Raw genomic sequence first — 15946 nt, 5'->3', positions numbered from 1 at the left:
GCTGTACATTTTTTTATGTCTTCAACTAGATGATAGCCGTTCTGAGTCAGCTAAGGAAAGAAAAGACTCAGGTAACTGTAGCTTTCAATGTCTGCCTGTTGTAACTCCAGCTGTTCACTTACATTCCAGCTTCATTTAACACTTGATGAAAGAGACTTATAAAAGTTTACCACATTATATTTTGGCAGTTTTCCCATGCTTTTTCCATGGTTATACTATGCGTTTACCATAGTTTGACATGCTTACCTAGGATAGGCTAGTAGCATTTTAGAGTAAAAAAACTTCAGTAAAAAACCCAGTCAGGAATGTAACTTCCTGAGGCAATGAGAAAGACCGCTTGTGATAATGAGAGGATGGCTTTTGCTGAGAGGAAATATATACAATTTAAAGTTGCCTCCTACATAAAATGCGAATGTATACTTAGTAAGGGGACTTGTATACATTGTTTATAATTTTATTATATATAATTTTATAATTATATATAACCTTCCTGGATGAATACGGCGGTTCTGAATAATTTTCCTTTAAGGTCTCACTGAACCGACACATAGGTTTTGCTGTGTGTATAATTTCCAAAGTGGTTTCAATAAAAAATAAATGTTGCCTTTTAATCTGTAGACAGGTGAGTTTCACGTGCCCGATGCAGATCCACATTATAAGCACATAAGTTTAACAACAGTGTGTAACGCCTTCAACGCCTTTAAAAAAATCCCTCTTGTTACAATGTTCGATCTATTGATGTTGAGGTTTAAAGATTTTAAATTGAGATGAGGAAAAACATACATGATGATAATTGTCAGTTAGAAGCCGACAATTCCCTTTGAATCAAAAGCACTCTGCAGAACCAAATGACATAATTTAAGCGCATGACCATGTTCAAATTAAATATTGTTTTTTTTTTGGTTTTTTTAAACCCTACATGAAGATGTTACACAATATTGTTATGCTTTTGTGTTTATAATGTGCATCCGCATCGGCCACACGAAACTCACCTGTCTACAGATTAAAAGGTGACAGGTGTGTGTGTGTGAATCTATCTGCATGTATACATGTATGTGTGCCAGCTCACAGCAATGGAAGTAACAGTACTATTTTGCATAATATGCTGTACATTTTTTTTTGTCTTCAACAAGCTGGTATCTGTGGACTAACAACACCTAATGTTCTATAATATAACAGCACTTCATTACAGCCCAAAATACTATAGTCCCCCTAGTGTAGGAATTCAATAGAATTTTTGGTAATAATACAATGTACTAAAGTATATTGTACTTTTTATGTGAAAATGAATTATTATAAAGGGAATTATGTAAAAGTACTACAATAATATTCAAGAGCTGTGAGGGCTCAAATATATATGTCCTATTCAGCTGGCATCGTTTCTAGTATTCCAGTAACTCCTGTCTGTGTGTACAAGAAAAAACGTTCTTCATCATACCGTGCACACAGAGGCCAATTTCAAAATCTCATAAGCGATTTTAATGAAATATAAAATCGATATAACTGTTTTTCTTTTTTTTAAATAAGCAGGTTTTGAGAGAAAGGTAAGCAGAGAAGATGAAAGAGAAGGACTGGTATAAATGGCAGGTGTGCATGTTTTTCATTCCACTTTTTTTTTTATCATGGAGTAGTGTGGTCTCTTGGAGAAGCTCCTCCGGATGACACTGACAAACCCGAGGACACGCCGCGCTCCACCCTGTTGATTGAGAAGCCTCAGAGTGGCTCAGTGATTGTTGGTAAGTTTGATTTTAATAACCTTGGTACAGTCATGCACAAATATAAACTAATGCCACTTCCCCCCGTTTCCTATCAATTCGAAGACGACCAACAACAATACTTTTGGGATATGCCTGCCACAGGTCTGGTTTTTAGCATTTTATGTCCCATCCAAGACCTGAGACATCTCAACGGGTTCTTGAGGGAGAGGAGGTTGTAAATGGTCACACATTGCAACATCCTCCAGTCAGTCCAGCCGGGCGACTGGTTTACCACTGTGAACTTAAAGGATGCGTATTTTCACATCCTTATTCATCCTGCACATAGGAAATACATCTGCTTTGCCTTTGAGGAAGCATCTTCAAGTTTTCTGTGCTGCCATTCGGCCTCTCCTTAGCCCCTCACATCGTTTTCAAAGTGAGTGGATGCCATTCTAGCCCCCTTGCAGCTGCAAGGGATCAGGGTATTAAACTACCTGGACAACCGGTTGATCTGTTCCCAATCACAGGAAGGAGCAATGGCCAACACAGCAATTGTGACAGAGCATCTGGTGAGACTGGGGCTCACCCAGAACAAGGTCAAAAGCAAATTAATACCAGTGCAAAGTATGGTTTACTTGGGTCTCCAGCTGAATTCCCTTACGATGCGAGCCTACCTGTCAGACTGTCTGCCATTCACAATTGTCTAGCTCTGTTTCAACAGGGATCCACAGAACAGTTGGTGTTGTGTCAGAAACTATAGGGTCTGATAGCCGGAGCTTCATCAGCCATCCAACTGGCTCAATACCTTCCGACTACACCCCAAACACAACAGACACCATCGACTGACCGTGTCTCGCATATGCTGGGAAGCCCTACACTGGTGGAGGCAAGTCTCTCACCTAAGCGAAGGCATAAGGATGGGAGGGATCCACAGACACCAGATGGCGACGACAGACGCATCCAACTTGAGTTGGAGTGTGGTCTGGGCAGGCAGAGGAGTCCGTGGGTCCTGGTCGAGTCGATGGACATCCCTGCACATAAATGCACTGGAACAGCGAGAGGTTAACCTCTCTCTCCAGCATTTCCTCCCAGTGCTACAGAGGAGACATATCCTTGTCTGCAAAGACAACATGTCAGTAGCAAGTTATGTCAAAGCCAGTGAGGACTTCAGTCCCTGGGGTTGCACAGCATAGCTTTTCAATTATTAAACTAGGCAAAGAGGCATTGTTATTCCTCCAGGCTGTTCATCTCCCAGGAGTGGTGAATAGGGTGGTGGACCTCTTCTCCAGGGAGGGTCCTCACCAGTCAGAATAGCGACTCCACCCTCAGGTGGTACAGTGCATTTGGGAACAGTTCAGGAGGGCCTGAGTCAATCTCTTTGCCATGGCAGAGACGACTCCCTGCCACCTATGCTTCTCCCTCCACTGCTGTGGCAGACCACTAGGCATCAACCCATAGCACACAAGTGGCCCAGATCACTTTTATATACATTCCCACAAATACCGTTGCTCCTGGCTTTCCTAGAGAAAGAGAGAAGAGAGAACAAGTGACAGTTCTCCACGGCCATGGGAGACTCGCTGTGCATGGCGAAAGGCACTCTCTGGCACCCAGAACAGGGTAGACTCCAACTGTGGGTCTGGCTCTTGAACGGGACCATCTGTCTACCTTAGGGCTCTCAGATGTGGTCATTGGTACAGTATAGAATGCTAGGGCCTCCTCCATAAGGGAACTGTATGTTTAAAAGTGGAGGCATTTTCAAAAGTGGTGTATGACCAGAGGTCATGATCCCATTTATTGCCCTATAGCAACTATTTTACAGTTTCTGCAAGATCTGTTGGAGGCGGGCAGGCTGAAAGTGTAACTAGCAGCTATATCTGTATGCTAAGTCCCCACTGACTCAGTTTCTCCCGGCGCTCATATTCTGGAAACCCATTTTCCAAAGGGTTCTCAGTGGCTACATCCTCCCCAGTTAGAGTCTAGACATGGTATTGGAGGTTCTCACTAAGGCCCCATTTGAGCCTATACATTACATAGTGTTGAAATATCTCTCTATGAAGACAGCCTTTTTGTTAGCAATGATCTCCGCTAAGTGGGTTAGTGAACTACAGGCTCTGTCAGTGCACAGCTCCTGTATGCGTCGTTGGGATGATGGAAACAGGGTGCTGTTACACACGAACCTCGCTTTCCCCCCTAAGGTGATCACAGCATTCCTCTTGAATCAATCAGTGGAATTAGAGGCCTCTTCCTTTTTTTTTTGGCAGATGAACTGAGATTGAATTCCCTCTACAGGTTCAGGCATTGAGATGTTATGTGGATAGGACGAGAGCGCTGCGTCAGTCTGACCAACTCTTCATCTGTCATGGTGAAAGGACTCTGGGTCAAGCCCTCTCGAAGAAGCGACTGTCCCACTGATTGTGGACACAGTTTCGACTGCATATATTGATGCTGTCCTACTCCTACCTGGGAGGATGGCCGCACACACTACCAGAGGAGTGGCTACGTCATGGGCCCTCTTTAGAGGTGCCTCCTTCACTGATATTTATACTGCGGCTAGCTGGACTACTCCTCAAACATTCACCAGGTTCTACAGACTCAATGTGGTAGATCCCTCCTTGCCTTCATTAGGCACAAGGGTCCCCAAGGCTGCACGCTCACACCACTAAGATTAGTTTTGTGGTAGCAAGATGTCCCTCAGTTGTTGTCTGCTCACGTTCCCTCACGACGGATTTGACATATTTTCCCAAAAGTATTGTTGTTGGTCGTCTTCGAATTGAAAGGGAACTATAGGTTAAACCCGGTTCCCTGAATGAGAAGATGACCAACAAACCTTGCAAGGTCGCATCACTCACTTCGCTGGTTCGATGAAAAAGAGTAACTATTTAATTCCTCTGAGAAGAAATGCTCAGTAATACCTGACCTCTTGCACTGTCACCTTATTGACAAACAATAAAATACTTGTTCTTTGTACCTTTAACTTGTACTTGAGGTACTTGGTCTCCTGAACGTAATTCAATTTTAATCTGTACAGTCTCAAATATGAACTTTCTAAAATTCTGAAATGGTAACTAATATCCTATTTGTCAATTCCAAGGTGGAGACATTACTTTCACAGCTAAAGTTGAAGCAAAAGACCTGCTTAGGAAACCTACCATCAAGTGGTTAAAAGGTAAATGGATGGACCTTGCCAGCAAAACAGGGAAGCATCTCCAGCTGAAAGAAACATTTGACCGTTTAACAAAGGTGAGCTCCCAGACTGTTGCTGAGCTAGAATATTACTTCTTTACAATTCAGGCAGATGCATTTCAAAGTACTGTACATCATATTACAAGTTCTGAAATACAAATTAGCCAGGAAATGTTATTACGCATTCCTGGTGATGGCAGACAAATCTGGTTAAGAGAATATATGCTTCCATTTTACTAACAGGTGAGCGTAGCATGCAAGAAAATCTTAAAACTCAAAACAAAACTAAACAAATTAGGTTGAGAAATTGCTTTTTGAAAATGTTGAAGTCTGATGTATTGTCTACTGGACTATTATTTTGTGTAAACTGTAAATTTAGTTTGGCTAATTATAAATGCTTATTTCCAAATAAAATCATGTACCTTTTCATTCCATTTGAGATTTCACGTTAGGGGTTTAACCATTGAATGTGTTTTTATTTGAAAATAAGTGATGTTTAGATTACTGTATTGTCATCACCAGGCATTTAATATTGAAGAATTATTTGTAAAACTATAAAGCAACTGAAAACTTAAAGTTCTCAAAGGTGATTGTAATTAATATTTAAAAAAAAGACCAAATTAAAACTGTACTGTATTATTTTTGTATTTAGTACAACTAAAGCAGGCCTACCAAAGAATTCCATGATGTTATTGTAAGTGGTTTCATATTGCAGTGTAGTAATGAACAGTAAACAAACAGAACAATTACTGGCTGACTCTAGTATATGCACAGCACTTTATACTTTAGTTTTAGGTGCAATCAAATTAAAATTATGTAGAAATATTGCTATAAAATGTCTGATCTCTTCGAACTCAAAGGTGCACACATTTGAGATGAGCATTATCAAAGCCAAGGACAACTATGCTGGGAATTATCGTTGTGAAGTAACTTACAAGGATAAGTTTGATAGCTGCTCTTTTGACCTGGAAGTACAAGGTAAGACTGACCTTTGTTTTTGTTAGCTTCTTCTATAAGCTGTGTTTTTTTTTTTTTATTTAAACTTTATTGTGTTAAACATTATTCTATTTGGCGTTTTTCAGATGTTCCGGAACTTGTACCTTCTATTGACATCCGATCAGCCTTTAAAAGAAGGTAATGCAATGATCTTGTGTTGTACTTTATACTTTAGTCTGATAAATGCAAAGAAAAAAACAAAAAACAAACATAAAAAGAAAGTGAAATAAGATTGACGAGTTACTTAGTAGAAAAAAAAAAAAAATGTAGTTGTACCCATTACAATGTTTATTTGAATATGGTAGGCTAGTGACGTGTTCTTGTAGAGGTAAAGTTACCTCTGTATTTATATGTTCAACATCAATTTGCACTGGTTTTGCCTGCCATATCTGAGGTCAAAATGAACAGTTAAACCAGCAGCTGCAGTGTGATCACCTGTCACCCTTCCTCACCTACTTGCCTCTCACAACAGGAGGTACAGTATTGATTTCTCTCCTACCTTAACTTAAAGAAGCAAACAGAGCTTGTCCCCACCAGTACATTTCCATACGGTAACTGTAGTCCCTCTTCCACATTTTCAGCCAATTACCCCTTTCATGTCAACTCACTTAAATGCTGGTAGAAAAATGCTGTAGCAAAAGCCTGCTACTCGTTCCTGTCTACATGCATAGAGTTCACTGCTTAGAATTGCCTGCTGACATTCTTTCTGTCATCTTAGATACAAGGTCTATAGTCTCATTCAGGTTAAAGTTTTCCAGATACATGGCCCAAAACATGGCCTCAGTCTTCCTGGTGGTCTCGGCACAGACCACCATTCCCTCTCTTCTTAGTTTTGATTGCTTAAACAATGCATATGAGGTTCACCACACAGGTTATCGCCTAAGAGCCATTCAGATATCTTAATAATGGCTATGCCAAATAACTGTCCCTTAATTGTATTTTATTCTTTTATTCTTTTATGGTTTTAAAATGCACAAATTGATACAAAAAAAAAAAGTTTTACAGTTTTGCCAAATTCAAACGTGTATTCATAGTTCTAAAATGTAGATAATTGTTCGTGTTTTATCATTTTTATATTGTGGTAAGTGAAAACATTATCAGTGGTCATTAGTTAAACAAAATACAGAATACAATGAACTGTAGTCACAACACTTTAAGGAATGTTTTATAAAGGGCTGTTTATAAAGATTCTCTGAGATTAAGCAGTGCTTTCAAAAAGATAAAAGGTTTCATGCAAACATGATTTCATTATTTGGAAGACTTTTAAAATGTCCTTACATTTTTTGTGAATAGGGCCCTATATATATATATCACATAAAATAGTACAGATATTATATTTTGACTGTATAAAAAGAAATGTGCTAGATTCTCAAAGCTATCTACTCTAAATCATAATTTCCTCTATTCTTTTTTGTGAATGGAAAAAAAAAACCCTAATTAAACATCTAAAACAAATAATAAAAAAAAATAATAATAATAATACTCCATTTTAAGCCCCTGAATTAAAAGTTTTAGTTGATTATTTCTTGTTTGGTATTGGGTGTGTTTCTCCTTTATGAAAAAAAAAAAAATTGTGTTAATGAATAGTAAATAGCTTTGAGAATTTAGCCCATTTTCTTTTAAGGGACACATTCTGAATTTTTCTTTCATGTCTTTATCCTAGTTAAGCTATCTCTTAATGTAGCAATCACATCAAATGAAAAAGCAAATTTTATATTTTAAGCATTTTAAACTTGATGTGATCCGTTACAAAGGTAGTCATGATAGCTTGTAGCTTAAGAAGATTTGCTTCCCGAAAACAAGATTGTGTTGCAAAAGTCACAACAAAAATCTTGGATATATATTTTGTCAAAGCTACATTGTGTTATTATTTAATATTTCAAAGTGGATGAAATGAAAAAAAGAATGGCACTAGCATATATCATTGTGTTCCTAAGTGTCACACAAATGCAGGTTGAAAGCCTCCACAGGTCAACATAAGCATTTGTGTGTTGACTTTCCAACAATGTCAGAACAACGCATATCTTTGTGTTAGCCATACACAAAAAAAAGTTTGTTCTGTGGCGGAATGATACATTTTTGTGGAGATGCAGTACAAGTATGTGTTAGGTAAGCTAATGTATATATTGTGTTTCCTTGATAACACATGTTTGCTCTGTTTCTGCATTGTTGATGGATGTAGTAATTCATTGCCTGTAATTTTGTTTTTTCTTTTATTAAAATAAATGTAATCTTTCTTGTTAATAACAGCGGAGAAGGACAAGAAGATGCAGGAGAGCTTGACTTTAGTGGTCTCCTTAAGCATAGGTGAGAAACACCAATGGTAACTCCAGTGGGAAGTAAAACTTTTTCCCTTTAAAGATAGTTTCACTTTTATGTAGACTAGTATAACCATTTTATCTGCATATTTTTCCCTGTGCTTAAATTAGAAGCTTTTTTTTTTGCTTATCTGTTTTTTAATGCTACAATCCCTGCACAGCAAGTTTAAAACCAATTGCTATTTATGTTTTTACATATTTTACAATATTTGACAATATTAAATGTTACAAAACATCAATGGATATGACAGAGCGCAATATGTTCCATATGAATCCAGGTCTCGTACAGAATGGCCAGGATTTTCAAAAGTTTGTAAATGATAACTCCAGTGTTAATCAGGAAATCGGTATGTAGCTTTGATTTTGGTATTTTCAATGCAGTCGTTATGCCTATCTCGTTATTAAATAATTGTCGTAATGTAATTTCCGAAATTATGTTGATTTACGAAATAATGTTAATGTCTTAACGAGCAGTGCTTCTTGTGACTATTTCTTTACGGAACGTTAGTTGTATTGCTAAAATGATATACTGTTATTTGCACCCAGTGTAATCTTACTGCCAAGAAATTAACCAATGAAACTGTAGCCTATTTTAATTATGCATATGTACACACTGTAGATTTTATTTGAATGATACAACTGAAATCTTGGTATAGAAAACAGCATATTAGATATTATAATAACGTTTCCTTAGGTGATTGCGGATTTGCAATGCATCTGTAGCTTTTAACACCTGTGTCTTATCCACACAAGAACGAAGAACAGGCGTGCAAGGGCACACAGATCCACTAGGAATGTGATTGAGATCACTGACATAGAATTTGCCTTACGTGTTTAATGTTGTCAGACTCCCCCCACACTTTATTTACAATGCACACGTTCACCTTCACACGTTTGTAGGCATATAACATGTTCTTATAATACTATAAGTGTTCGTGGCTACAGATCATGTTGAGTTTATTTATTACATAGGCCAGCAAAGAGTAACAGAGAAAATGCATGATTATACATATATACATAGACGGCTGTGACAGGCTGGACAAGTGGTGAGGTCAGGCCAGATGCAGGAACAGAAAGACAGTATTACAGGCAAAAGACGGCTGCGGCGCCGTTTATTTAAGAACAAAAATAAATAAAATGTTTTAACAAAAACACTTGCTGGCAGAGCGAAAATAAAAGTTGAAACAAAAACAATCACAAAACAAATGCCTCGGTCAGGCTGGGCAATCGTCTTCACTGATCATATATATATATATATTTCATTTCAGTTTTTTCTTATTGTTTTTTTGACTCCCACTCGCGCACTCTTGTTCTCGAGCACCCCACGCGGAGTGGAGAGAGCTTTATATATGGTGACCTTCTCCCGATTTAGCAACAAATTAATCACTTACTTAATTCGGGAAATGGCCGCCTTCTGCACAAGGTTTTAAATCATACCTGGCAGAGGACAAGTTTACTAACCCCGCCTCTGCCAGAACACGTTTCAACATAAACAAAATAATAACAAAACAAATGCACGCACAACTACGCTGCCATATACAATAAATAAATACTAATAAACACAAATAAATAAATCCTAATACAAAACACAAAATAAACTGCACAGGGGCGGAGGGGGAAACCCCGTTCTAAATAAATAACTGTACAGGGCTGCTGGCCCTGTTACAATGGCTTACAGTATTTTTTATTTTTTTTAACCAAAACAAGATTTCCAAATGCATAATAAAATAGTTGTATATAGTTTATCCTCCCGAATGAGGATAAATAACTAATGGGGTTTTGTTTTTGTTTGTTAATCTTTGCCATCCGATTTTTACCCCCACAACAGATAATCGTAAATCAGCATTTTATATGTGCAAGGTTTTAAATAAATGTACATTGTGGATGACAAAATGCACAATTTTTAATGAGGTTTACAAATTATACATAACATAGAGATTCTCATTCTTTGTTATTTCCATTTGGCTGCTGCTCGCTGGTGAGAGAGTTGTCTCGCTGTACGCTATTATATATATATATATATATATATATATATATATATATATATATATATATATAGATATATATATGATTCTGCAGAGTCAATATCCAGGGGGCATAAAGTTGTCGTTAAGGCAAAGGTGTGTGAGGTGTGAGGTGTGGGTGAAATTCTAGGCATTATTAACATTAGGTGGGTAGATTATAATTTTACAAGTTTACAGTTACACATGCTTAACATTAAAAGGTAGAACACAGCACAAAGTCACGCTAAAGTGCAGTGCAGTGCAGTTAACATATTTAATGACTGATGAAATACAATTCAAAGTTGCTACAGTATGTCGGGGGTGTCGTTCAAACCTAGGAGTTGACTCGGCAGAGTCCACTTTATTGAAACATTTCATTGATGTCATGTTAGTAAATAAATCAAATGAACTCGTTTCATAACTGAATTAATATTTAATTTTATTTATTTACAAACGTGACATCAAAGACATTTCTAAATTCACCAATTAAAACCAGTAAAATTATACATTTATTTGGGTTTGTTTCTTCTTTTTTCCTATGCATTCAGAGCGAACAGGTTAGTAAAATGAATAAGTTATTTTAAAGAGTATTTACTCTCTGGGTAAGTATCTTAATTGTGTAGTCTTACAAGCATGTTAAGTAGCTTAGGTATTACTCAAGAGTGTTTTCCAATTGTAGTTTGGGAACACTATTTTAACAGTGCCATTTATAAACTTTTTATTAATAGTTAGTAAACAATCAGTCTGTTCTCTGCTTTAGAAACTTGTTGATTTTTATTTGCTTTTAGGCTTTTCAAAAGAACAATACATCTTTTCAAAACACTTGAAAAATGTAATTAATCTATAAATAATTTGCAAGCTATTAACAAACCATTTATAAATAGTGTTGTAAAATAGTGTTACAACTCCTTTGTTATTATATTTCAGTGCTATAAAAGCCTTTCTTAATATTACAATCTTAGAATTCAACATTTATTAAAAAAAAAAAAAAAAAAAAAAAAGCCTGAATCAAACAAACACAACGGTATGTTATTTTATTAGAAAAATTCAGACATTGTTTAATGTCTGTGAAAGTGCAATTTTGTATGTATGTTTTTTTTTTTTTTTTTTTTTTTTTTTTTTATATGCTCTCTAATGAACTGTTTCATTTAGTATTAGGATAACCATGCTAACTAACATTACAATAACATTCTTATGTTCATGCCTTTTCCAGTAAGGTATTTATTCCTTTTGGAGTTATATGTCCATTCCTAACATTTTTGTTACATACAAGAACAAAAACTAATGATGTAAAGGGGATGGGCATTATAGTTATTAGGCAGAAATGTTAGTACAGTTTAATGTAGCCAGCTAAATACATCATATTGAATATACTTAGAGTATACCTCTTCCTTTAACCAAAACCATTCCTTATAAACTAACATGTTCTACAATGTCCTTTAATACTGTACCTTTAATACCAAGATAATGTTTACGTTCTTAATCTTACCAAATAAACCGCAAAATGATCTCTTTCTCCCCCAAACCCTTGATCACCACACGCACTAAAAGGGTAATAATTATTTAAAGTAGTGTGTGCTTTTCCTTATTTAATTACTAGTTAGACTGTCAGTAGTTTTTGTTACTTGAGAGCTAAATAGACAGAATACCTGTAACCCATCCCTGATTAGGCTCAAGAACATGAATAAGAAGTTTATTTTTATTGACCCAGGGAGATTAAGCAAGAGGAGACTGTACCGAAGGAAGATGTGTGGGAGATACTCAAGAACGCATCACCACAAGAGTTTGAAAGGATAGCTTTTGAATATGGTATCACTGACCTGAGGGGCATGCTGAGAAGACTGAAGCGCTTGAAACGAGAGGAGAAGAAGAGTGAAGGTAAGGAAAATTAAGGCCCTTGTGTCGGGCCCGAACAGGGCTTAGGGCCTGACTAGCTATGTTTACTTTGGTCAATAAAGCCCTCCTTAATTATTAAAGAATGAAAATTAGAATTGATTCGTCCTTTTTATATATTATCAATTATCAACTGATAGAAATGATCTAGTATTCTCATAAGTTGAAGTTGTGTTTACTTGGACAGATTTGGCAATTCCATGTTTGTCAACAGACACTTCTTGAAGTGAATTTGTTTACTATGTGCCATTGTTTTATGATTGAGTAACCCCTGGAATTCTTAGGTAAATGACCCCCTACTGTCTGTTTATGTGTGTTTTATCTAGAGTAAATGTAAAATTCCTCAGCCACAGAAGCATTAAAAAGCTAATAATGAGAAAATAACTGAACGTGAGTTCTAACACTTTCTCCCCAAACCGATGATTTTAACTTTAAGCCTTTGCCAAGAAGCTGGAATCTGCTTACCAAGCTGACAAAGGAGGAAAAATAAAGTTTATAGTAGACCTGGCAGACCCTACAGTGGAACTGAAATGGTATAAAAATGGTCAGGAGATCCGTCCCAATCCAAAGTAAGTGACCGTTTCCTTTCTTCTGTTTTTTATTGTTCCCCACTTCTCACAAATTAACACCATTCCGTAAAAATGTGATTCATTTGTTTCTGTCATTTCTGCAATTTTTCAAATTTTTTCTGCAATTGAGACCCATTACAGCTGTAAAAAACCTCACATGCTTATAATAGTTATTCTATACAATAGATACTGCTTGGAGAACATGCAACATGGCTATTGCAGTCTCATTATAGTTGAAATATGAATGATGGATTTTTGAAGAAAACGTCCATCTGCTAAATATATAGTTGCTAATTAAAATATTCCACTAAGCTATTTTCTTTTACAGGAGATTGATGTTTGACATCCAGACGTAGTAGTATCTGCTTGCAAAAGCCATCTATTGTGTAGAGAAAATGAGCAGGGGGGTTTCTTTGTGTATGTTATTTTAAACAACGCTGTGTATTAGTTATCATGTCTGAGAAGCATCACGCAAATCATAGGATTGACAAGAACATAATTATAAGTTGTAAGTATTTAAGAAGTAAAGGCAGCTTGCTAGATTGTTAACCATTTAAAACTCGATTCCATGAACTGCATTTGTGTTCAAATGTAGTGTGTTGTTTAATTAAAAGATTCCTTTGCATTTAACACCAAGCCCTCTTTCAAAGGCCATTTAACTGGATTTTGCATTGTTCAGTTTCTAACATGGAAGAGGTTCTTCAAAACACAATTATCTCTTAAATCCTATATTCAGATACTATTGCTGTGATCCATGTATTTTTCAAACAGGCTGCACATATTGGTTAGAACACTTACATGCAATTTACAATTTGCGTCTTCAATGTCAAAATGTGTTTCCCAATTATCATATGTTGGTTTTCGTCTTTTCTCCTTTCACAAAAATGGTTGATTACATTTTATAGTAAAATCATTTGAGAATCACCACAGTCAATGAACTGAAGAAAATATTATTGTGTTATTGTGCACCAAACCATACTACTGTTTATGGATGTGGTTCTAAAAAATGTAACACAATGTATCTCAAACACAAAAATGCTAAAAAGGATCAAGCAGCTAATACTTGATTTAATCTGACTAAACTCTATTGAGTCTATGAGGCTTGTATGAGTATTTCAAAATCCCAGAGTACAGTGTTCATGAACTTAATACTATTGCATTTCTGATCTAAAACAATAATAAACGGATTGAGTGGGTCTCCAAAGAACAATGGATGAATCACATTATGTTGAATTTAATTGTACGTACTATGCTGCAGAATGTTTTATAGGAAGGACAAAAGAGGAACACTGATCCTTGTAGATAAACAGTTCACAAAGTTCTTTCAAAGTAAAATCAAGTTAAAGTCATTAAGGAGGCTATTGCATTTTTTCCAGTCCCTGGTCTTCAATGCTGTAGCTTAGAGTATTTGAATAAGGCATACCATTCTTTTCTTTTGTAACTAATGCTTTTTGAAGTCCCCTACAGCATGCTGTTTCCAGTCATTTTTTGTCTGTTAATGCCCTGTCTACTATAATTTCCACTTCATACACTTCTCCCGTGGTGCAATCCTGGCTCTACTGCAATCCCACAGTCAGAAAAAGTAAGTTCACCTTTTATTTTGCAAATACACAGATACAAAGGTGTTTATATAAATAATCAGCGCTCAATTGTGTTAAACCAGTATCTTGGAAACCAACACATTCCTTGCATTGCAAAAGCAGCATTCATTGTAAAGCATACACATGTCTGATAAAACAAAATGCAAATCTGTTTGAATTCAGCCAACCTAGTATATACTGTAATTAGTTTAGGAAATTTGTGATGCCCTCATATCTAGTGTAGATAGCGTTAAACTCTGAAATGTTCATGGATAAATATAATTGATCCATTTAGCAGTATATGATGGTACTTTGCTTAATGAGGGCAATCTTTAAGTTACAGAGGTTATTTTGTTTAACTGTGAAGCTACATATACACTATAGAAACTCTGACTGACAAAGGAGTCACTCAGAGCTTACAGTATGTAAATTGTAAATTGCACATTTATGTTACAGAAGTAATGTAACAAGAATGTTACAACTTTACAGCTTCCAAAATTGATATTAGGGCAATTTTATGTTAATACAGTTCCATAATGCCTCTTTAAATATACAGAATAAAACCAACATTGTACAACAAGTTTGTTTAACTGTATGTGTATGTATATATATATATATATATATATATATATATATATATATATATATATATATATATATATATATATATATATATAGTTATTGGTTGATTTAGTGATATTTCCTATTCATATACTGTGTTCTGCATTACAGTCGAAGTAGAAGGGCAGTGCACCTATGAAAGCTGTTCACTTTACCCATATATTTTATATGCTGTACATGATTTGTTTCTGTACATAGGATTTCAATAACAGCAGCTTCAGACAGAATATTCTCAAGGGGTCTCCTACACTGTAGCTGGTTTTAAAAGTATTTTATTCTGCTTAGTTTATATTATAATACAGTATATATAGACCCTGACTTCATATCATTCACTTAACTGGCTGGCTATCCACACTTCCTTCCAGGTACGTCTTTGAGGAGAGGGGCACCCAGCGCATTTTGGTCATCAATAACTGCACCATGGCAGATGATGCAGCATATCAAGTGATGGCCGGGGATGAGAAATGTTCCACCGAACTGTTTGTGAAAGGTACTGTACAGCCTATCAGAGCAGGTGCAATCGGAAGTGTGCCTCTAGAACTGAACTGATGTGGTTATGATGGAAAAATCCCTACTGCTCCCCTGGGTCCAAATAGCCAACCAATTACTTAACTAAACATGAATGAGTTGGAATTCATTGTTTTCCCAAATAGTTATCATATCACCCTACATATGCTTAGGAATTTATATTCACAATTGTATGAACAAATTGCAAGCTGTTGCTGGTTACCAGCAAATCAACATTTTCCACAAGGAAAAGAAACAGTTTATACAGTATATTCAAATGATGTTCGATAAAGTACTGTATGTATTTACATTGATTGCAGCTACAAACCAATGATGCTACATTTGAGCAAGTTCGAAGGACTGTGTTTTTTTTCTCTCATACAGAGTTGCCAGTTACAATTACAAAGGAACTGGAAGCTGTGAAAACGACAGTTAATGAAAGAATTGAGCTTGACTGTGAAGTGTCAGAAGAAGGGGCAAATGTTAAATGGTATGGATAGTTTCCATCTGCAATATTACTGCAAAATCAATTAAAATTTCTACAACCATTTGATGAGCTCTTCCTTTTATTTTTAAATT

At 36.1% G+C, this 15946-nt stretch overlaps 1 protein-coding gene across 6 annotated transcripts in view; it reads left to right on the top strand.

Moving 5' to 3' along the window:
* LOC121319672 (myosin-binding protein C, slow-type-like) overlaps positions 1-15946 on the top strand; it is a 52089-nt gene that overhangs the window by 16129 nt on the left and 20014 nt on the right. For all 6 annotated transcript variants that reach the window (XM_041257340.1, XM_041257336.1, XM_041257334.1 and 3 more), the window contains 11 exons: positions 30-71; positions 1632-1736; positions 4789-4937; positions 5741-5858; positions 5963-6014; positions 8127-8183; positions 11909-12075; positions 12527-12659; positions 14233-14241; positions 15226-15350; positions 15752-15857. In XM_041257340.1, the coding sequence (XP_041113274.1) occupies positions 30-71; positions 1632-1736; positions 4789-4937; positions 5741-5858; positions 5963-6014; positions 8127-8183; positions 11909-12075; positions 12527-12659; positions 14233-14241; positions 15226-15350; positions 15752-15857 (1063 nt within the window). The remainder of the gene's footprint in view (positions 1-29; positions 72-1631; positions 1737-4788; positions 4938-5740; positions 5859-5962; positions 6015-8126; positions 8184-11908; positions 12076-12526; positions 12660-14232; positions 14242-15225; positions 15351-15751; positions 15858-15946) is intronic.

This window comes from Polyodon spathula, chromosome 8 (genome assembly GCF_017654505.1).
Source record: "Polyodon spathula isolate WHYD16114869_AA chromosome 8, ASM1765450v1, whole genome shotgun sequence".
Lineage (NCBI taxonomy): Eukaryota > Metazoa > Chordata > Actinopteri > Acipenseriformes > Polyodontidae > Polyodon > Polyodon spathula.
This window is presented reverse-complemented; position numbering and strand designations above follow the sequence as displayed.